General features: G+C 47.9%; 7 protein-coding genes across 7 annotated transcripts; 3 read left to right on the plus strand and 4 right to left on the minus strand.

Annotated features, from left to right (window-relative positions):
• Positions 1-1,534: 1,534 nt before the first annotated feature.
• On the minus strand, positions 1,535-4,967 carry GLAREA_12572 (RNA-binding, RBD; the record flags this gene model as incomplete). The annotated part of the gene is made up of 5 exons (XM_008083353.1): positions 1,535-1,797; positions 2,546-2,588; positions 2,642-4,749; positions 4,796-4,882; positions 4,949-4,967. The coding sequence occupies 5 exons, from the start codon at positions 4,965-4,967 to the stop codon at positions 1,535-1,537; spliced, it is 2,520 nt and encodes an 839-aa protein (XP_008081544.1).
• Positions 4,968-5,385: 418 nt separating this feature from the next.
• Positions 5,386-6,066, plus strand: GLAREA_12573 (uncharacterized protein; the record flags this gene model as incomplete). Its single annotated transcript, XM_008083354.1, has 1 exon — positions 5,386-6,066. One exon carries the CDS (start codon positions 5,386-5,388, stop codon positions 6,064-6,066), a length of 681 nt encoding a protein of 226 aa, XP_008081545.1.
• A 4,012-nt stretch (positions 6,067-10,078) lies between these two features.
• Positions 10,079-12,324, plus strand: GLAREA_12574 (uncharacterized protein; the record flags this gene model as incomplete). Its single annotated transcript, XM_008083355.1, has 4 exons — positions 10,079-10,228; positions 10,383-11,209; positions 11,263-11,625; positions 11,670-12,324. The coding sequence occupies 4 exons, from the start codon at positions 10,079-10,081 to the stop codon at positions 12,322-12,324; spliced, it is 1,995 nt and encodes a 664-aa protein (XP_008081546.1).
• A 1,033-nt stretch (positions 12,325-13,357) lies between these two features.
• GLAREA_12575 (uncharacterized protein) lies at positions 13,358-13,519 on the minus strand (the record flags this gene model as incomplete). The annotated part of the gene is made up of 1 exon (XM_008083356.1): positions 13,358-13,519. The coding sequence occupies one exon, from the start codon at positions 13,517-13,519 to the stop codon at positions 13,358-13,360; it is 162 nt and encodes a 53-aa protein (XP_008081547.1).
• Positions 13,520-13,809: 290 nt separating this feature from the next.
• On the minus strand, positions 13,810-14,124 carry GLAREA_12576 (uncharacterized protein; the record flags this gene model as incomplete). The annotated part of the gene is made up of 1 exon (XM_008083357.1): positions 13,810-14,124. The coding sequence occupies one exon, from the start codon at positions 14,122-14,124 to the stop codon at positions 13,810-13,812; it is 315 nt and encodes a 104-aa protein (XP_008081548.1).
• A 2,821-nt stretch (positions 14,125-16,945) lies between these two features.
• GLAREA_12577 (Homeo) lies at positions 16,946-18,549 on the minus strand (the record flags this gene model as incomplete). Its single annotated transcript, XM_008083358.1, has 2 exons — positions 16,946-18,406; positions 18,457-18,549. The coding sequence occupies 2 exons, from the start codon at positions 18,547-18,549 to the stop codon at positions 16,946-16,948; spliced, it is 1,554 nt and encodes a 517-aa protein (XP_008081549.1).
• Positions 18,550-20,042: 1,493 nt separating this feature from the next.
• On the plus strand, positions 20,043-22,224 carry GLAREA_12578 (Protein kinase-like (PK-like); the record flags this gene model as incomplete). Its single annotated transcript, XM_008083359.1, has 4 exons — positions 20,043-20,064; positions 20,214-20,351; positions 20,404-21,968; positions 22,021-22,224. 4 exons carry the CDS (start codon positions 20,043-20,045, stop codon positions 22,222-22,224), a joined length of 1,929 nt encoding a protein of 642 aa, XP_008081550.1.
• Positions 22,225-22,596: the final 372 nt, after the last annotated feature.

Below are 22,596 nucleotides of genomic sequence, written 5' to 3' on the forward strand. Positions count from 1 at the left end.
GATCAATGCTTGACAAGGTAAGTCAGACCAACTGGCTTTGCGCCATGCGCACGAAAGCTCAAGAGTGAATGTCCTATGCCGCGTTGTCAGGCAGTCGACGAAGCGTTCGGCAGAGGAGGAGCCAAGATCAGGGAATGTCAAAGGTATGAAGATAGAATTCAGCGCTGAGGTGAAAGAATTATGTAGAGAAAAGGTTGCGCACTTTGGTGGACGAGAATGATGGGTTGTCCTTGGCACGGACCGCATGGTGGGCTTTGTGGCCTCTTTGATGGAGTGAGAGATTCCTGCTACTGACATACATACAATCAGATGGTCAACAAGTGCCGGGAATTTCTAAAAGAAGACATTAGACTTGATTTCCGTCCATTATTAGTATGATGGGAGTCGAGAAACAGGATTTTCTCGAATCAATTGACACATCATCCGATATTTCGTCTATCACTTCCAGTAACTCATATGGGAATCCTATCTAGGATACCAATGACAATAAAGTCCAATGATTGTGTAAAGTCCAAGTTGACAGAGGTCGGAGCATCAACCTGACGAGGAATGTGACCTTTTTCACCACGGAATTTGAGAATACGAAATAAAATGCTTCATTCGAGTTCAGCAAATGTTTTAAGCGGGCCTTGATATCAAGAGACTTGGATCTTAATATATGTTGTTTATTTTATTGGAGATAATTGAATTGTGCTGATTCTCTGACAAAATTCGAGCTCATGAAAACAAGTGACATGTCCACAAAATGATCAAAATAGGAAATGGATGTTTAGGGTTTTGATGTGTTGTTCTCGAGTTTGTGAGATTTAAGTACTTGGCTTTGTTAAAATAGCTAAAACATCGTGTTGGACCGTTGGTCACAATTTGGCCTTAATTTCCCAGAAATAGAATACAATAAAGAAGGCCTAGCAAATAGCGATGGGATTTCTTCCTGTCCTGATTATATTGACTCTTGTGTTCAAATACATTTGCATTTTCAAGCGAGTCTAGGTTGAGTTAAATTAAAAATTGAACCGGTGAAAAAATGTACATGCCCTTAGTGATTACGGCTTCTGACCATCGAAAATCTAACCAGAAGCTTTCAGCTTCGTCCAATAAAAGGATATTCGAAGTCTCGCAATATAAATATGCAAAGTTACAATGCAAGACTTGTAGTCAATCCAAGAACTAACGTCAATCAAGTGACTTTGTTGAAACATAGAGTGTCTTTCCATAAGTATCACCTGCTTGAGACTGAACCATGTCATCTCAGCAGCATGAGAGGAGATTTGTTCAACATATAGAAGTAGTTAAAGTAAATATGCTATTTCAAGATATCACAGAAAAATGTAATTAGCGCAGAAACAAATCCAACACCCACGTTGTGATCCCTGACATCAAACCCTTTCTCAACAATATCCAATCAAGATCCTTCCACCACACCAGAACGCAACTCAACCACACTTCAAAACCTCCAACCTAATACCCCTTCCACCCCCTTCCACCTATCCTCTTCTCCTGACCTCCAGCCCAACTCCACCCACAAACCCTAACCTCAATCCCCATGATCAACCCACACCTCCCTCCCCACCTCCTTCCACGTCCCGCCACTATCGACACCACCTCCACTAGTCCCAGTCCCCCCATTACCAACACCCCCCCTCTTGCCCGTCCCACCACTATCAACGCCGCCCCTTATATCAAGAACATCTCTCGCCTCGATACTAACGTCGATTTCTCTACTGTGGAGAGAGGACGTAGGCAAAGGTAGTCCGAGGACGTGAAGCGCGAAGAGGAGTGTGACGAGGATGTAGAGTTCTAGACGTATGTTCAGCTAAGTTCATCTAGTACGGAGGAAGTGGGTGGGGGATTACTGGATAGCATATTCGTAACTCGTTGGATCTGGATAATATCGCCCAGGAATTAAGATCCAACACCTCATGAATTGAAGGTAAATAGGTGGACGTCTCGCATTTATTTGGCTCTTGGCTGTTGGCGATTCTTGTCGTCAGTCGGTGAGGTTACAGTAACCTCCTCCGAGAAGGATGCAAAGTATCGGAGTTTCGCACTATTTTTATCACCACTCGTCACACATCCCCCATCTACGCGCGTTATAGATATGGCTCCCTCTTTTTCCGTTCAACTCTCAAGCTAGCCAGCCAAAACACCTGTAAACAAAAACACAGGGGTTGCTAGATCTAGATCATGGTTTTATTACTTCTAGGTCGTCACATGGTAACCTTCTCACTCCATGAACGCCATGCCTGCGTCCATCTCATCAAATAAGTATCGTGTTTTTCCTGCCATTTACATTGTCCACCGCGGGAGTCGATGCAAGAGTGTTACTTGGTAGGATATTTCAAACAGATAAATGAGAGACTTACCCGCCGCCGAGATCTTTGCAGTTGCGATATGAACGTCGAGAGAGCGTCCTCAGAGGTCGATTACTCAAATGTGGAGGCACAGTACGACCAAATCGATGTACCATTTTTGTACTAATCTTACATCTGCTATCATGACGCTAGACCTCCTCTCTTCTCACTTTCCGAAAAGAAGATAAGCATACGCCACAACCTTCTTACCAGCGGTTCAGCTTCCTCATCCAAAGCCTGTGAATCTGTTAGTAACGTGCATTGTAATGATATTTGTGGGAGATACTTACGCCCGCCAATTCTTCCACCAGCTCCTGAGGCTTGGCCCTTTTCCTGATGTGCTCCTCAACCACCTCGACGAGTAACTGCTCCTGAACGCCCAAGTATTCCATAATCTTCCTCTCCACGAACGGTGTGAGTTTCTCAACAACAGCATCGTCCACAAACTCCCATTTGACTTCCCAAGCCCACAGCCCGTCCTTATCAGTAGGAATCTCCGCAGCCAGCTGTCGAGCAGCGGCATCACGTTCCTCAGGGGTAAGTGATGCAGCTGCCGCTGAAGGATCGTATTTGATAGGAATAAGTGTCCGTTTGGTAATTTTGTCGGCATCTTCTTCATCTTCAAGAAGACCTTCGACTTCAGCGACTGTTCTACGAGATGGTGCAGCTTTTTGAGCTTTCTGCGCGGCAGCACCAAGTGACAGCTTGAACGGTTGTTGTGCTCGGCCAGCACGGGATTCGAGTTCCTCCGCCTGTCGATCAAGAAATGAGTCTGCCATTCCACGCGCTTGCTCTTTATCGGCAGTTTCTCGTTGCCTTTCACGCTGCTCTGCTTGACGATCTTTGTCATCCGCTGCAACTTCTCTTGCTCTGAAGACTGCACGATTTCGAATCCACATACTTCGATCCGCATAATACTCTTCTGTTTTTCGAGATGCCTCCACTTCGTCGTCCCATTTCTCCAATAACCGACCCATCTTCTCTCTCTCAATACTCAGCTTACCTTCATCCTCGTCCTCACGCTCCTTTTCTCGATGTACAGCAGCAGTACGTGCTTTTTCTCGATTGAGCCACCTACGTTCTTGGTCAAGGTACTGCTTTCCTTGCTCAGCTTCCTTTTTCGCTGTCTTCCGTCGTTCCAATTCCTCATCACTGGCAGAGTCGTCTTCTTCATCTCGATTGATCCAGACGTCACCACTTGCAGCACCGTTGATACCGCTGCCATTAACAAATTTCATCCCAGCTTGGTAATCACGAGGCATCTGCGCACTCTGTAATTTAGGGCCAGACGGAGCATTTAACACACCACGGGGGCCCAGAGGGATATTGTTCGTACCAGCCGCTGGTCCGCTTGGAATTGTCGGTCCGGGAGAAGCGAGCCGTGAAGCTCGAGGTGCACCATTTCGTTGTCTCTCCAAAGCTTCCATCTCCTCTTCTCGCTTAAGACGCTCCATATCTCTTCTCGTACTTCGTTCTCTGAAAGCTGTGATTTCCAAGGCCACTGTTTCCCGCATATCGGCTGGAATATCAGCCAGCTCATCGTCGACTGCTAACGGTATATTGATAACTTCCACATTATCCCTACTGCCATCTGCATCTAACATCTCAGTGTCGCCGTCATGAGCTTCTGCTTTGATGAACATAGAGGGATAACATAGTTCGAATAGAACGCCTTTGAGATTCGCCCGGGCAACATCTAACCTCGACTGTTCGGCTGCCGGATCGTCCCCACGATTTGCTTTGTAGTTCTCAAGATAGTTGTATGAATTGTCGTCCACAAAAACTAGTAGTTTGGCCTTTTCAATTTTGACGTCTTCCTTATCTTCTTTCTTCACGCCGTCGCTAGGCTCTTGCTTTTTGAGTGGTATTTCAACATCCTTCAGAACTTCTACCGCGACCGCTAGACTTTCAGCATCATCGTATTGTGCAAATCCAAATGTGCATTCCTTCCCATTTGCATCAATCGCTCGATCCCACCGTCGTAATCTGCCAGCTGTGCATAGAATCCTCTCTACTCCTTCATCGCCACCAGTGCCTTCGGTGATGCCGCCAACGAAAATTGTCCTAACAATCTCCTCTTTGGTAGGCGGGATCAGAGACATCATATTATCTCTCATCGCTTGTCGTTGAGCTTCCATACCCCTTTCAGCACCCAATCCAGGTCTTGCACCAGCAGATACAGGATCCGTGTCTCTCCTTCCTCCCATAGCTGGTGTAGTAGGTTTCGAGGGTCCAGTTCCCAACCGAATGACGGGCGCAGAGAAGTTAATGTTTGGCATATTGGGAGGGCCTTGGAAGCTCGCAGGAAGTCCCGACGGTCGAGTGCCCTGAGCAATGTTGGCTTGCTGTACACCAGGAGGAGGAGCCGTACCTGGCGCAGACATGCCCGGAGGAGGACCTGAACAATTAGAAGCTACAAAGCATTGAGAAGCGTGTACTCTTACCCATTCCTGGGGGCGGTCCCATACCAGGGGGCGTACCAGTCTGGCCTGGGAAAGATCCAAATCCCGGAGGACGCCCATAAGGCGGAGCTATAAGGTCATTTTGTCAGTATTCGAGCTTCCAAACATTGCGCAGAAGGCTGGACATTGGCTCACCTCCATAATTGTACGACATAATGAGAATAAGGTGAACTGCAGAAGAGTATCCAAGCAATGAAGGTCCAGCGCCGAAAAGAGTGTGAGAAGATGATTAAGAAAGCGACAAGTTGAATTAATTTTGTCGCTGGCGCAACACCTACCAAACACCTCAGCTTCCGTCGCGGTCCTCAAAATTCAAACCACCAAAGCACAGACCATGTACATCACCCAACGCAGTCTAGCGCCATATGGAGCTCCAAACGTCCAAATTTCTGTACACCCAAAGCCGCAACGACATACCTTAACTCATCACCACCAACATCCGCCACGTAAGTCCCTTTATACTCGCAAATTCAGAGTCAATAAGAATTAGCACGATGGAAGTCCGAAGAGCAGCAGATTTAATACTGCGTTCCAGCAGCTCGAATATGACGACCTTTCTCACACCCTCAAACATGATCCGCTGGACACAGAAAAGCCAATTGGCATGCAAAACCCCCTCAAAGCCATCCTCACGACGAACATTCACCACCAGCCATAAAACCCAAGCCGCCCGCGTCTCAACAACCACAACCGCAACCTCACCAACCCCCGAATCCGCACCCTCAGAATCAAACGACTCACTCCCCTCCCTCTCCAGCAGCCTCTGGGCCCAAAAGCCCTCCCGCACCCCCTTCTCACCCTTAAAACCCACCTCCTCCGCCTTCGAAATGCTCACCATGCTGAACCCCACAGCCAAACCGGGCTCCCAACTCCCCCCATCCTTCGACAACATCCTGGGGCCCAACCCGAGCAAGGAAGCGCGCGAGCTCGCCGGGAGCATCGACATGAAGAACTACGCGCGGGAGCTGCTCTCGGCCGCGCCAGTGGTGCCGCGTGTGAAACTGCGTCTGAATCCGAGTACGGGGCGCGCGATTGCGGTGACGCAGCAGACGGACGTGGCGTTTGCGTTTAAGCTGCTGGAGATCGGGGTGAATAAGAATAAGGTGAAGAATGATTTTAATCGGCAGCGGTTTCATGAGAGGGGGGGTGTGAAGAGGAAGAGATTGGGGAGAGAGAGGTGGCGGAGGAGGTTTGGGGATGGGTTTAAGGCTGTGGTTGCGAGGGTGAAGCATTTGAGGAAGCAGGGGTGGTGAGAGTACGATTTGGTGGTAGGGTATGAGCTGGAGCGTCACTTTGTATGATATGCTGTATACACTTAGATAGGTATGTGATACCAGATAGAACATATATTTTCCAACACCCACGTTAAAGCTTTAATCAAACACCCTTCTTACAGCAAAACATGAATCCATCAGCATGAAGCACGAAGCGCGTAATTCCCATCCCATCCCATCCCATCAACCACCGCGCACGTGATATCCTAAGCCAAGCCGAACCCGCTCTAAACGCCCTAGTCACTCTGCATACCGAAAGCAGCAGATCAACGAAATTCGCCACCTGAACAAACCACCTAGCACGAACTCTCCAAACAAAAATATTCCCGAGAAAACCCAGCCGAGAACGCCCAGAACTCCGCGGATACAACAAAAAAATAATCAGCAGATTGTGGCGCCGCCCGTGTTGTCGGGTCGAATAATGATATAATTCTTCGCATTAGGGATATAGGGAGCTTAGTATGAAGGATGGAGTTTGGGCGAGATAGGGCAAGTGCGTAGGAAGCCGTTTTGTTACTAGTATTTGGTACAGTAGAGTTAGTGTTGCGAAGTGTTAGGTGCATGGGATCGTTGAAGTGATATGTGAGAGTAATTAGTGCAATAACTAAAGAATGTTGAAACTCAAATATATTACGAAACGAACTACTTCGCCACACTGTGTGAAGCATTGCCACAAGTGTCAAAAACATAATTTCCAAGTCTCCAGTACTCCAAGCAGTACTTGACAGCAATCGATAACCCGCTCACTCAGATGTGAATGCTTTGAGATTCAATACAACAGTGAATCGCTATCTCTTCCCCAACATCATTACAAACTTAACCAATGCACCGTACTGTTTGCAGGCCGAGGTAATTCGTACAAGCACTACTTAGCACCCAGAATACAAAGTATGAATGTCAACATCTGATGCGCCGCAAGATGAGGAAAATGCTAGTGACTTGATGAATACACCTCGTCCATCTTCCATTTGTGATACTTTAAGGATGGACTCCCATCGTCTGAACTGTTAAAATCTTAGTTCATGAAGTAAGGCACGCCATCTCGAACACGCAACTTCGCACGCTCACTTCATGGCCATACAACAGCCACACTGCTCATACTTTCTAAATCACAGTATATGAACACCAGGCACCTATCCTTTGTAGCACCGTACAACAGTTCGGCGGTAGTTGAAAACCCGCGTTTTATCCCCACAACACGAAGCAGCGTACTCACCAATAAACGAGCAAGAACCGCATTCTCCGGGAGCGTTTTCGTCCTAACCAGAAGGACCGCACGCCACGAGACGACCCGGAGGCCATGTCTGTCCAGAGCTAGGGTGACTTGCGGTACTCTCGACTGATCAGTCTATACCGCGTGTTTTGACAACGGATTCTGGAAGACCGCCGGGCAATTCATGCAATCCGACATCACAAAAGCCCATGTTGAAATCCCATCGACGGTCATGGCTCCGAGCTCACCTTACCATCGGTGATTAACGCCACGGAAAAATTGCCCCACTCTATGTCGTCGCTAACGGAGAGTAACTCTAGAACTTCGCAGACACTTGCCTTCGGCGTCGTATATACTTCAGAAATAGTACGAGTATAGACAACACTAATACAGCTAGCACTGAGCGTTATTATTGCCACGAGACCGTGAACCATATTGCTGGGTTGTATGGATAATCGGAATCGCACAATGAGAGGGGCGCGGCGACGGACCTCCCTCCTTTTCGATGAAGGCTCGGTTAACTTCGGGAATTTGAAATGGATTATTCCCGCAATCTTGGGCAATTATAACCTGTGCAAAACGAAAAAACTTGAGCAGGTGGAACTGGATCTGGGATATAGCTTCTTTGATTACTTTTCGGGATTGGTATATAGTATATAAACTAGTCGAACAGTTTATGTCGCGCAAGAAAACGTAAGAAAAAAAACAAACGCGCCTAATTACAAAAGAGACAACAAACGTACATACTTCGTATTATCATGCTCTTCATAATCCTATACTCGTACAAATGGATTGATAGCAAACAAGAAACAAGGCTGACCGTCGAATCTTATTAAACTATAAAATGAGCTTGAACGATAGACAAGTGTCACCTTTTGGGGGGGGGGGGGTAAGCTGGGCCTTCAAAAGCCTCGTTATGAAGCGTCACAGTAGCGTTGACTTTTTCCGGCCATTTCCCATTGGTTCTAGAGTTCCACAGAAACTCCTATGCTAGATTTATCGCAACATCAACCAGAGTCTAGCTGAAACTACGCTCAACATATTTGCGCCAAATTATAAATAACAATACCATATGAGGCATAACTATCGTGTCTCTGACTCTTTGGGGGGTGTACAGTGCGTACTTGAAGCGGGATGTAACATCTCAAAAACGAGAACCAGATGAAGGGTTGTTGAAACAGAGTTAAGTGCTAGCGATCGGTAACGACCACCTGGATCAGTCGCGAATTAGCGTAAGCCAGCCATGAGGACCCCTAGGTCGTACCATGTCCGATCCATATTCCCGCAATGGAAGAAAGCAGTTGGGTGGCACGAAGGTGATCGAGTTATCGGACACGGTCAAGATTCCGAAATCGAGATCCATTTAGCGCCTCGTCAAAGCGTCTCTGTTTCCTTCTGCTTCGAGTTTGTCTTTGGCAGCCACCCCTTTTTAGGCGGCCCTGAAGACGTTGGAGGTGCCACTAACTCCCATACAGCTTCTTGTCCATGGGTTGGATGGCCACGCTTAGCAGTTCCAGATCGCAGGCTTCGGGCTCGGTACGTCCCCGAAGCACGTACGGACTAGTAGACAGTGCAGTAATTGGAGCTGCAAGAGGATTAAGGGACAAAGGGAACCCCGAATCTGACGTGTGGTTGTTACGGGTCGTGAGGTTGCTTCCCACTTATGATAACTTTCTAAGCCAAGAATTTGCCGTCGTCCATAGACAAGTCGAGCCGGATTCTTGACACTTCTTACTCCCTCATCGGTCTTCGCAGCAAGTAGACATCCAATGTTCATTCTGACAAGCTATCCTATGGGGATATTTGGAAAGATCTTGTGCACTCGCAAAATGGGTTTGAACATATGCTCATTCTGGTACCATCCGCGCGGTTACGGCTTCTGGATCATAGAATCTCGCCCCACTGGCATCTAAACCGATGCCTCTCCGGCGAGTGTCCCGAGGGTCCTTTGTCGGACAACCAGAATCCGATTCAATCGGTAGCAACATCGAGCCCTCGCCAATCGTCTGAAGTCGTCGCATCGGGCGCTAGAGCAGAAGCCCATCATGTCGCCCTCTATTTCCGGTACTTTGAGTAACACAGTTTTGCTACACTACTGTGGCAATATATGGTGCATACTGCTACCACACCTAAAGGCTTTTCAGTCGAATGACAAAAGCATCATGAGCGCCCCCCAAACAGCCTATGGCCTGCCCGTCTCCGGCATATGAGGACTTCCTGGGCCTTGCCGACTTCACAGGACAAGCTGTGAACCTCGTTCTCGTTCTAGGTCTCCACGATTTAGACCACCTGGTCCACCACTTTCGGCAACTAACTGTTGTCATATAAGAATCTGATACGTAAATCTAAGAGCAACACTCAATCCCAACAACCCGGAAGGAAGTACAACGAGCACACTTGACGTTTCCGGATCTTTCTGCCTGAAAGTATTCAATCGTGAAAGCTACCCGTTGCGCCCCTCCTTGCTTCTGGGCAAACTTGCTGCGGTCCGTAGATTGGTACGAGGTGCAAAACGAAGGAGATCCCTCCGCCAAACGTAACCCGCATCGAGATATCAACCAATGCCTGGACGACTCGATTTTCAACGCATCGAGTTATCCTGATGGCATTTGGCGGCTTTTCCGTATCCACTGTCTTTGCAGTCTATTTCACAATCCCACCGTCGTCGTCTCCCAACCACCAATTGCGAAAAGCCACACGACAGTCCCAAAGAGCCAAACATCTCGAACAAGTCGTCAATAAATCCTTCCATGGGATCGACTCATAGAAATTAATTAAATGTCTCTTCGCAGCATTCGTCCTGCGGCTGGTGCGTCTGGGAGTAATCCAGGTCAATCCGCATCCGGCAGTACGGGGACCCTAAAAAACCGCGACAAGAGAGACGAAGGCAGCTCTTCCAACTCGAAACGACGACGAGTTCCCGAATCTGTTACAAGAAACGCCTGTTTGAATTGCAAGAAGGCTAGAGCCAAGGCAAGTAACATTTCGCTTCCATCCACGTCTCGCTGACCTCTTGTCGACGCGATTTTTCGGCATTTTGTCTTGGAGGGCCTACGTTGGCTTTCTCACTGACAAAGTGTAGTGTGACGGTCAGAAGCCTTGCAAAAGATGTGCAACACGAGTAGAGACAGCGGAATGTATCTACGAGGTGCATATCAAGCATGCAAAAGAGGAGCTGGTGAAGCAGATTAAAGAATTCAAGGCAAAAGACCAATTGACTGACAGGATCCTGACGGCATTGAGCGAAGAGAACGAGAAGGTTCCCGAGATCATCGAGCGACTGCAGAATAGGGAGCAGTATGAGAGTATCGTCGAATGGCTTGGTCATCCCCATATTGAAGACATTGATTCCACATCACCTCGAATATCGCACAACTCTACGTTCGAAATGTCAGACCACGAAATGGGAGGAGGGCCTTTGTCCACCAGATGGACGTCTGTGAAATGCGATGGTTCAGTGTTCGACCACCTCTTCTCGTTGTACTTCGCTTGGGTGCATCCAGTTCACACCTTGTTTGATGAGGGCCGCTTCGTCGATAATTACAATAACCAGTCAACGGACTACTGCTCCGAAAGCCTCGCAAGTGCAATGTGTGCTTTGGCCTGCCACTTACACACCGCAACCGGCGCGGCTGGTATAGACGAGCCAGATTTTGATCAGCTAGGAGAAGAATTCAGTGATGCTGCCATCGCCAATCTTGATCCACAGGACCACACAATCACCAATATACAAGCATTCGCGGTCATGTTCCTCGTGGACTGCGCACGCGGCAAAGGACTGCGAGCCGCTTCATACCTAAGAGAGGCTACCAGTGCCTTGTCGGCGTTGAAACTCGAACGATTCGAAGCATTGGAGGGATTTAATGAGGTTTGGAAGAATACACTTGGTGGCATCCGGAATTTAAACGTGTCAGTAGACGTTCCTCACACTCAGCCGATCTAGAAATTCTGACCACCAGTAGTGAATGGGCGCAGGTGACCTGCCAAATCCCCGTCCATGTTAACAGTAACGGCTTTGATCAAGTCGAAGAATACGATGCAGCAATCGACAAGAGGGCCTGGTTCCTGTACCGTCATGCGCATGAAGAAGAAGTAGAAAAATTTCCCAGTCTCCTTGGGACGACCAATCGAGAAAAATCCAACCTAATCGACCTCATAGGAGAGGCGACGGCGATGCTGTACACTCTCAACACGGCATGTCTGAAGGCAAATCACATCTTAGGGCTTTACAGCAGGTTTGTAAAGTGGCGGAACGAATTGCCTGAGGTCCTCAAAGACCTGGGAAGTAGGAAACGGCCTGCGCTTCCACATATTCTCTCGCTTTGGTACGTATTGCGCCATACCTCTAGAGACCACGTTAACTGTTTAGGATCCTATATGCCAGCTCTGTGACCCACCTGCTACGACCCTTATTGGAGCTGCCTGGCTTCAGTAATTCCTCCGTTCGAGCCGTGCTCTGGCATCATGCCCAACGCGGACTGCATGTGCTAGATGAGAAGTACAAAACAGCATACACTTGTAGATACCAGCCGGTTCTTCAAATGTTTTCGGTCCTGCATCTCACTGGCGTTATCGCTCAACATTTTCCGGGCGGAGTTTCTGGGGTCGGAACCGAAGGAAGTGGTACAGATGGACCGGAGGCTATACATCTTGGAATAGAAGCCCTCGGGCAATCGCGAAATGGATTTCCAGTGGCCGGGCCATTCCAAGAAATGCTACGGCGCACAGCAGCCCAGGAAAACCTTCTAATCATGCCGCCATCCCCAGCACTGAAGAGGATATATCGCATCGATGATTTTCTCGACGCCTGCACCAGGCCCACGTACCTCCAGCCCTTCGCGGAGATCCACACTAGATTTCATCCTTCGTTGAAAAGCCAATGGGTGGCGGAGGCGGCTACTTTTCGTTTTATCGATTCGATTTTGAGCGCGACAAATAGGGTCCCATCTGCTGAAGAGAGAGGCGCGCAAAGCCTTTTGGACATGAGTGGTATGAGCATACGTAATTTGCTTAACTCTAATTAAAGGTTCGAAATCGCGTTTCCTCCGTGATGTAACTGCGTATCCTTTGCGAAATTTTGGCGCGGAGCGTAGGCTGAGGGGTGGATTTCTGGGTCCGTTAGCAGGTCAAGGAATTCATTCTGTTCCCGACGTTGCTGTCGTCTTGGGGGTTCGGGGAATCATTGGCCATCCGCGTTTTCTGCAAAAACGTGTCTCAATTACCACACATTATATCACACGCCTCTGCCAGAATTCCTTCATGCGTTGTATAGAAGACTGAAGATAATCGCAATGTTGCGCATGCTGTCGTGCGGTGTACGCGGTGTCTTAGTCATGGCCATCTCCAATCCACATCCCGCAGAGTCCTCCTTTGGATGATACAGTTGACTCGAGAGGATGGACGCCAGTTATTGACGCGTGGGTATTGTCCGGCCTTGTGGAGGTGTGCGGCTGCCCTGTCGATCGAGGTTGTGTGTTGCGAGTTTGACTGCTGCAGGCGCTATCCGTCGTATGCGGAAAGTTCCAGTCGGATGGGAATCATCGCCGGAGGTTTGTCCGGCCTTTATGGCGAGCAAAGCATGCGCCTGGATGCAGCCAACCACACAACAGCTGTTCCACCTCTCGCAACTCATGTATGAATTTCATAGCAGAAATTGTGGCGATTGACAGCGTTTGTGGTAGAAAGTCGCCCCATTCGCTGTGCTACCGCAGTGCAGTTGAGAGCGATGGCTGCCACCAACGTACGGCACTGCATCGAGAGGAGAATTCGGAAGATCGGATTGATCGATTGAAATCGGGCGTCGCGGACTGTCTCTTGACGGTTTTTCGAAGACAAACAATGATGGCGTGGAGTCTGGAGGAGAGAAAGTTGGGCAAGAGCTCAACTTTCTCTCCGTCGCGGAGTCGGGGAAACGGCCGACACCTGACCCGCTTTAGCCGTCTTGTGCCGCCGTGATTGGAGGGATTGCCGTAGATCCCTCTTCAGAACGCTGAGCTGCTGCCAGAGTGAAATCCATCGTAATGGGCACGTACTGCACACTTCTTCTGCTTGCCCTGCTTACTCTTCCTCAGTCCCATCTGCCTCCTCCTTACCACGTTCGAGACCTCCAGCAACGAAACTCCGAATACTCCTAGTCTTCGGTGGAACGGTGGCGCCGTGGCAAGACCATGGGATCCCCATAACGCGACTGTCTCTTCTGCCAGCTTGGAGCCCTCCCATTGCCCAGTGTCGCAATCGTCTTGGTGGACACAGGTGCTCCCAGTGGCGATTTAGGTACATTGTCGATCGAAGAGACAGGCAACAGCAATCTAGTCGCCCACTCTCGACGTTTCCGGAGGACCTGACTGAGGTGGTCGTAGGCCGTCGTAGCTGCTGGAGGAATTCAGGGCTTGTACGTCGCCTGGAACTGGCGGATAACGCTCGTTGTTGGCGACTCTCATAGGATGACCGCACGTAGGAGAGTCGTAATGAAGCCAACTCCTTCCTCATCATCGTTCCCTCTTCTTTCATCAAGCCGTAGTTGCGAGTCTTGTATTATCGCCTGGTCCTTCGTCGTCGTAAGCCTCAGTCTGAGCATTGCCCTGTGCTTGTAGAATAGGCATGAGGTTTCCGTAGGTAGAGAGGCGAGAAACTGGTAATATGAAACCACAATCCTCTGGTATAGATACCCCGCTAGTGGTGTGCGGGTTGTGATGTCTGTAGCTATTATCCATCGGAGGGAGCTCGTCAGATGGCATTCGCAACATGTACTTCGATTCATCACTACGACGAGGCCCTTCTATCAAGTATTGGTCGCTGGAGGCGATACTGTTGATGGCGACCATGGTGGAATCAATTTCAGTACAGCTGCCACGACTTGCGTTTTGTTTGTTCGTGACGGGTTTGGTTTGCTCCAGTGTCCGGGTCGTGGTTGAATGAGGGAAGCCATCACCGTTCCTTCCAATCCAGTAGGTCCCGTCGCTAGTCCACTGCAACATAGCTTCGATGCAACAGTTCTCGGAATTTGGACTTTAAATGTTCAACAATCCTGGCCAATCTCTTGACTCGGACGCCAACTCTTCGCGCGGACTTGGTGTTGGTGTTGTTGATGGAATGGGTTGAGAAGAGCGACTGATCCGAAGTGGAGGCTCTAACTAGACCGGCCATATTTAATACGGCAAGAACGACTGCTTGTTTCGCTCTCACTAGCTTCATTATCAGAACCTTTTTTCTTACGACACACCTCATATTGAGAACTTACGACTGATGTCTCGCTTGTTTCGTATGGCGTCGGGGCTTCCGCGATGGCGATCTGAACAGCGTATTGTTCGACTTTCCACGTCATGGGATATATTTACCCAGCATTCGCGTTGACAGAATTGTGGCTGACGGTGTTGCGTCAAATGGCATGTTGACTAACATATCAGCCATATTTGTTACAAGTTGCCGTGGATACCAGCATCAGTTCATCATCGATTGTTTAGCATCTCTTGCAAGGACTGGTCATGTTCCTAGAAGCACTGGGTCCCTTTATGCTCTGGACTTCAGCGCCTATGACCCGATAAGTCACTACACGGACCAAAGCTCCGGACATATGCAACGGCTTTATCGTCGTTGGCATCCTTGGAGCAGCATCGTCAAGCACAGCAGAGAGCAGAGATATCTGAGCGACCAGTACAGACGTTTTATACTCCTGTGTCCGCTTGCGACCTGGGGCAGTAGCTTCCCAATCGTTCAGTTGGCGGTGCATCGAACTTTGCAACCACATTATCTCACAGACTAAACTCAATTGGGTCAAACAGACTTATCCATTATAGCCGTCACTTAACTATTGACACGAGGTTCGAGATGGCTATAGAGTTATCAGAAAGTATTAGGTATACTACATATGACAACTTCCTTACGGTACCCAAGGATTGTCGGCAGTTGGAGTTACACAACGAGTACCTTCCAATGGCACGTAGCAGACCACAGAAATACACCCCAAAAACCAGATATCGACCGACCGTTAATCACACTTGATATCGCTAGTCACCCCTTATTAGTGCCACGTAACAATAATCTCTTCCCCCCAGAACGATCTCCTAGTACTCTCCATCTAGTCACCTCCAAGTCCTGCCACCAATCTACTCCCAGACATCTGACAGCCCAGGAAATCTCAAAACACGACCAAACATAGCCATAAGAAGCACCAATCCACTGCTTTACTCATGCGTCTAATTTCCCACCTACGAGCACATTCGCCGAGCCACTATGTTAAATTTACTGAATTACTATGGCAGATTCTTCGAGTACGAAGCCCCAGTGTCTGATGGGACACCCTTCTAGTGCATTGATGCATTGATGCTAGAACCGATTTCGCATAATATCTTCCTTGAACAATCATAGTTACTCTTTATGATAGAGGCAATATTGTACATTCACTCAAAAGGATTAGGGAAATATAAACTTGGGGCAGAATATTGTTGTTCAAGTCCAAGGGATGTCCTGTCAGTTTTGGGATATACTGGGGGAGGATGTGAGATTTTAGTACTAGATCCGATGTAGTTACATATGAACTAAATATGTTGAACGGCAATGAGACATAGATATTGACTCGAGGAAGATTAGTGGAGAGTTGAAGTAATGACAAGAATAATCACACGAGGTTAGAGGTAACACTAACGAACCCACACATTTCACACACAAAAAGCAGGATATCAAGACGAAATCATACACCCCGAAACAAGACATTCCGGATTCTTGCAGCTCCTTCTTCCTCAAATTTGGCATAGGAATCTAAAGATAGAACATCCTGGATACACATCATATTTATCGTCCTCATACGATTTAGACACGATATCACAGGTCTTCCCTCCCCCTTAATTTCTTCCTACATCCCCAAAACAACCAGCCTCCACATCTGTGCACCCCTCTAAAACAGTACAAACTATATCTCGCGAATCAATGTCTAAGATTGAATGAGAGTTTATCTTGTTTAGTAAAGGTGCTGTATAGGCGAAGGATGGTTGTCTCGGTTATGTTGAGAGATCTGGTGCGTAGTCTGGATGGCGGACTGTTGAGATGGATGTGGGATAGTAAGAGGGAAGGAGCCGAGTATGTGTATCAGGTAAAAATGTAGGTCATGAGTAGTTGTTGTGAGACGTTTCTTCTGTTCTGGTATACTTCACGGTTCCAGCGTGCAAGGTGTATTGTCGAGAGAAGATTAGATTCAAGATGAATCCGATGAAGTAGATATGGGCAAGGTTTGAAGTTTGTAGTCCTCAGAGGGAGTAGGTGTGATTTGTGGGTGTTGGTGGGGAATTCGTGTGGGAGGCGGATGAGAAGGGATACTGAATGATGGATGGTGGATGGAAAGAGCTTTGAGATAAGTTGAGAAATGAAGTGGATTGGATATGTTGTAACAAAATTTGCTTAGCATATTCATTTATATAGCCAGCTATCCCGCTTGAATCTACAGCATGCTACCCCCAGCCCTAAAGATAATACGCCAGACCAGTGAGTACCCATCCATCCATCCCATTTCAACCTAAACCCCATATCATACCCACCCCTTCAAAACCCACAAGCAAAAGGCCAAGCAACCACAAGTCCAAGAATCTACAAAAATTTCAAACGCCCACTCCAAAACCATACAACGCCAGCGCTCAAAGGCCCGCCCACACCTCACGCCTTAGCAACCCACCCGGCATTAACGAAAAAATCAAAGATCCTACCCGCCTTCTGCCCATCAACCCGACAAAGCTCCTTGACCTGTTTTTTCTTCAGCGCGCCATTTCCCTGGACCGCCTCCTTCAGAATCCGTTCCTTAAGCACCAGATACGGTTTCGGCTGGATACGACACATCCGACAAAGCTCGCATTCCTCGGGTGTGAGGAGGTGGATGTCTGGTGCGTTTTCCTTTGTGAGATTCAGGGGCGTGACGTTAGAGAGAGGGGGGATGGTGTATTTGGGTTTGATGGAGGCGCCGTTGGTGTGGCCGTTGGTGAGAGCACCGTTGGTTTTTTCGGCGAGGGCGGTGCGGTGGGGGAGGGGTGTGTCTGCTAATAGGCCGGGGGCGAGGTCGGGGGCGATGAGGGCGGCTACTCCAGATGGTGTTTCGAGGACTGGTGGTGGTTTTGCGCTGCGTTGGGAACTGGCTAGGCGTTCGCGGTCTAGTGAACCCATCGGTTGCTTGTTCTGAACTCGTTGTGACTTTTCGAGTTCATACTTCTCACCTCCGCGCATGGTTTCTACCCCATTGCGCCGCCATTCTTGAAGCTGGGAGATTGCTGCACGGAGGTGTAGTTCTTTGGTGAGACCTGTGGTAAAGTCCTCGAAGTCGTTCTTATTCATCATCCTTGCAAATGGCTTGGCTTTGTTGAGTAGTTCCCTCTCTTCCTTCGTACGCTTCTTGTCTAAGGCAGCGTTTTTCCGATACTCGAGAAGTCCATGTTCGAATATAACTTTCTTCCTCTCAGCTCGTTGGGTAAGACGCGTATTGTAAATATCCATCACCGTCATTTTGAGCTCCATTTCGGGCTCCATCTCGCCAGTCCGGGGATTGATTCCATCTCCAGGATCGAACTGCATCAGTTGGACTGCTTCTTCTGCTTCATTGCAGAACTCCGTCTCAAATTCTAACCGCCCAGGCATATAACCTTGAACTTCATGACATGAAGGTACACTAGCAGTTGGCTTTGTTTTGGGTTGAGCTGGTGGAGCATTTTTTGCTTTTTCCTTCCTTTCCTCTATCCTACGCTTCTTCAGCGTCTGAAATTGTTCCCTCGGAATTTGGTCGATTAAAGACCTGTCTTTTAGACTTGCGCGCGCTGGTAAAGGAAATGTTGATGGCGGAGCGTTTACATATGTGTCAATATAATGGTCGCGAACCTCGTCTTTGTCCCTGTAGCCTCCGATATGGTCTGCGACGTCAGCCCATGAGCCTAGCCCGTATATTTCGCAACCTTCAAGCAGAAGCAGTTCCTCGTCAGCCCCCCAGTCTTTGTCGTAGATGGGAACCGAATTCTGTTCGATAACACGGTAGGCATGAGATAGCTCATGGTTCGCCGAAGTCTCTGCGCTCGAGAAACATTGTACACAGAGATCATACTCGTTGCAAACTGGTGCGGCGCATCGGATGCGAACCTTTTTTTGGCATCAGTTAGACGGCGCAAGTATAGATCCTCAAGACTCACTGTCGAGGTAATATCAGCCGAACACTGATCACAAACATATTTTACCCCCCCTTCCCCTCCTCGAGCTGCTACTTTCTTTCTGATCTGCCCCATCCCGTTCACTTCCACGTCGTCCTCCTTGGGTGAGTCCAATTTGTCGCCGTGATGCGCAGCAACGACCCGATCTCCTACGTTAATGGGAATATGTACGCCCTTTGTGATTCTCGCTGGTGAATGATGACCCGATCTCCTACGTTAATGGAAATGTGTATGCCCTCTGCGATTTTCGCTGGAATGTTGAATAGGTAGGTATGCGGTTGCTGATTTGCGCGTGGTTTGAGGATGCACGTTGGCTGCTGCATCCCGCCCCACCTCAGAACGTTGGCTTTGTCATGTGCTCGATTGGGCTAAACAAGGCATTTTAAAGTGGGACATCAAATCGTGATGAATAGCAAAACAATAAGTTCTCTTTATCGTTGATGGAAAAACAATGTTCGTTTAGATTGAATTATAACTTACTTTCCCAATGAAAGTTTTACCTGTGGTAATTTATTACAACTCAACCACTGGGCACTGCAACAAAGCCTCGCATTATCCCTTGAATAAGGCAACATGTGCGAGTCTCGTGGGATCAGTAAGTTTAGGTCACAGTTATGGTGGTGGTAGGTAGGTGACGTGTGCTCCTTTAACATTTTCATTCCCTGGGGATTAAACATAAGATTCTATGAAGGACCTGCAATAGAGACTCGAAAGACCGGATTAAGCCGCAAGGAGATACGGGCGGCTACTGCATCTTTACTCGACTACCGATATCTAAGATGGAGACATCTATGTCTTATATAATTATCCAACGGGCTGCGGGTCAACTTCTATGGAGTTAGGATCTGTCTACGAAGTAACTCGTATCTTGCAGTAGTCCCTTGCGGAGGACCAAAAAAGTGACAGTCACCTACCTAGGTACCTACTAATCTTGGACCAAATAATAAGTCGATTTCGTATAGAGCTTAAAAACTCTTATTTACTTAAAACAGTTGACTAAATGGTAACAATGTTCTAATTTAATCCAATAAATATACGATTGCGTCAACTTATTAATCGAAGAAAAGTTGTGTATAGACTACCACTTTCATTTTGCCCTCCACGATTCATCATCGTGGCTGAGTGAATCCCGAGGTTGCCTTCAACATATTTTGACACAATTCATTTGTACAGCAATCACAGGCCATTCTGGGAAAAATTACACCTGACTCGATCTCATTACATATATACGTCAAACTCTCAACTTGTAGTTCTGTTGCTTTCATTAAATACTTGACTTTCGTATTCCAAGTTTCTAGCTTCGTATTGGGCAAAATAAGGACAGAACCTTCCTTGTGATTCTTCTGTAGCCTATATTTGAATCTGTTTCAAATAGGGTTAATAAGATTATATTTACTTAAAATCATTGACGAAATATCGTATATTGCGTCCAATATTCTGAGTAAATATCGTTTCGACTCCCGGAGTTAGGCCGAGACTTCTAGTACACGCTCCAACGCCCTCATCCTCTCCCACTACAACTCTTCTCCCTACTACCTACCTTTCCTTCGTCCACGACAACCTAAAATATGTCTTGGAAATTGACCAAAAGTGAGTGTACTCGTGCTTCCATTTGCCACCAGGGAAAAGCGAGCATCTCCCATTTCCCCGCGCAACTCAAATGGTAGAGCGATATTTGCCCGCACCTTGAAAACAACGACTATTGAACGCCGAATGCTCCCAGCTAACGATCACTTCAGAACTCAAGGAGACCCATCTTGGCCCTCTTGCGAACACATTCTCTCGATCCCCCTCGACATCTACGATTACGCCAGACCCTAAGGACGAAAAGGCAGGAATATCTGGAACCTCCACTCCTGCCAACGACAATGGCATTGGTACGTACGAAAGCAAGAAAGCACTGAGACATTTATTAACTGGTATTCGTAGCCGCCTCTGAACTCATAGCGACCCAACCTCCAGCGCAACCCCGACCCGGAATCTTGATCGTTACACTACACGAGGGTGCCGGCTTCTCCCTACCAGAGCAATACAAGGCGACTTTAAGTCATCACCAGCAGAATTCGCTCTCGCAAGGAAACGGGTTTGGTGTGGCAGGATCCGTCCGACCTGGCTCCTCGCAGCAACAAGGAAGTGTTGCTGGCTCATACGCAACAAATGCGAGACCGCAGACATCCGGTGGTGGTTTTGGAGTCGTCCCTACAAATCACGGCCGAATATCGTCTAAATACCTTCCCTACGCTCTTCTAGATTTCGACAAATTGCAAGTCTTCGTCAACTCAGTCGCAGGCACTCCTGAGAACCCCCTATGGGCCGGTGACAACACCGCATATAAGTTCGATGTTTCACGAGTTACTGAGCTTGCAGTACATTTATATCTTAGAAATCCCAATGCCCCGCCAGGATCCGGGCGTAGCCAGGACATTTTCCTCGGTGTCACACGAATCAATCCTCGATTCGAAGAAGTCCGTAAATACGTGGAGGATCCAAAATTAGGAAAGAAGGACAAGGAGAAGGCTGCAGCAGAATGGCAAGCCAGGGAAAAGTCCTTAGGTCTTAGCGGAACCGAATGGCTAGATGTCTCATATGGTACTGGAAAGCTCAAGATTGGCGTGGAGTACATTGAAAACAGAACCCGCTCGTTGAAGATTGAGGACTTTGATTTGTTAAAGGTCGTCGGAAAAGGAAGTTTCGGAAAGGTCATGCAAGTCAAAAAGAAAGACACACAACGAATTTACGCCCTCAAGACGATCCGCAAAGCACACATCATCTCTCGATCAGAAGTTGCACATACTCTCGCCGAGCGATCGGTCCTCTCACAAATCAACAATCCCTTCATCGTGCCACTTAAATTCACCTTTCAATCTCCCGAAAAGCTGTACTTCGTCCTTGCCTTTGTCAACGGAGGAGAGCTCTTCCACCACCTACAGAAAGAGCAGCGCTTCGACATCAATCGCTCTAGATTTTATACAGCTGAGCTTCTTTGTGCTTTGGAATGTTTACATGGTTTCAATGTCATCTACCGCGATCTGAAACCAGAAAACATTCTTCTCGATTACTCTGGACATATTGCACTTTGTGACTTCGGTCTCTGCAAGCTTGATATGAAGGATGAAGACCGCACAAATACGTTCTGTGGTACACCTGAATATCTTGCTCCTGAGCTGTTACTGGGCCAAGGTTACACCAAAACAGTCGATTGGTGGACTCTGGGTGTCCTCCTATACGAGATGTTGACAGGCCTTCCTCCTTTTTACGATGAAAACACCAATGAAATGTATCGAAAGATTCTATCCGAGCCACTGCATTTCCCTGGTCCTGAGATTGTACCTCCTTCGGCCAAGGATCTACTCACCAAACTCCTGAATCGCAAGCCAGACCAGCGTTTGGGAGCTAACGGCGCCTCTGAAATCAAAGCGCATCCATTCTTCCATAGCATCGACTGGCGCAAGCTTTTACAACGAAAGTACGAGCCAACTTTCAAACCCAATGTGGTAAGTCAAACCCGTGTATATTATGAATGTCCACACAATTAACTTTGACTAGACCGATGCACTTGACACGAAAAATTTCGATGATGAGTTCACGCGTGAAGCGCCAACAGATTCTTTTGTCGATGGACCCATGCTTTCACAGACAATGCAGCAACAATTTACCGGTTGGTCGTACAATCGCCCAGTTGCGGGATTGGGCGATGGGGGAGGTAGTATCAAAGATCCTTCATTTGTTGGCAGCGTTCAAGACAGATAAACCACAGGCTGGTCCCTGAAGCACGACAGTCATGATGAGATAAGATTTCAGAGCACAGATTTGATAATCAGTTCCTCCGGCTGTGTATGGGGTTAGAGGAGCTGGGATACTCCTCTCACAAGTTCTGCAAGGTAGTTTTCAGTGGTTTACAGCAGGAGTGGTTTTGACAGGAGAGCAATTGTTTTCCTTGATACTCGTGGCGTTGGATGGGGGTTTATTCTGATTTTTTTTGTTGTTAGAGAGGTTGTCAACTAGGATTGCAGAACTCCTAGCTTCGAGGTTGGGTTTCGCCAGCCATGCGGTGAAAAGAGCAATTACATAGAACGAGGTGTGATGCAACCTATTTCATCCAGCTTTCGCTTTAGCCCTATT

This window comes from Glarea lozoyensis (genome assembly GCF_000409485.1).
Source record: "Glarea lozoyensis ATCC 20868 chromosome Unknown GLAREA19, whole genome shotgun sequence".
Taxonomy (NCBI): domain Eukaryota; kingdom Fungi; phylum Ascomycota; class Leotiomycetes; order Helotiales; family Helotiaceae; genus Glarea; species Glarea lozoyensis.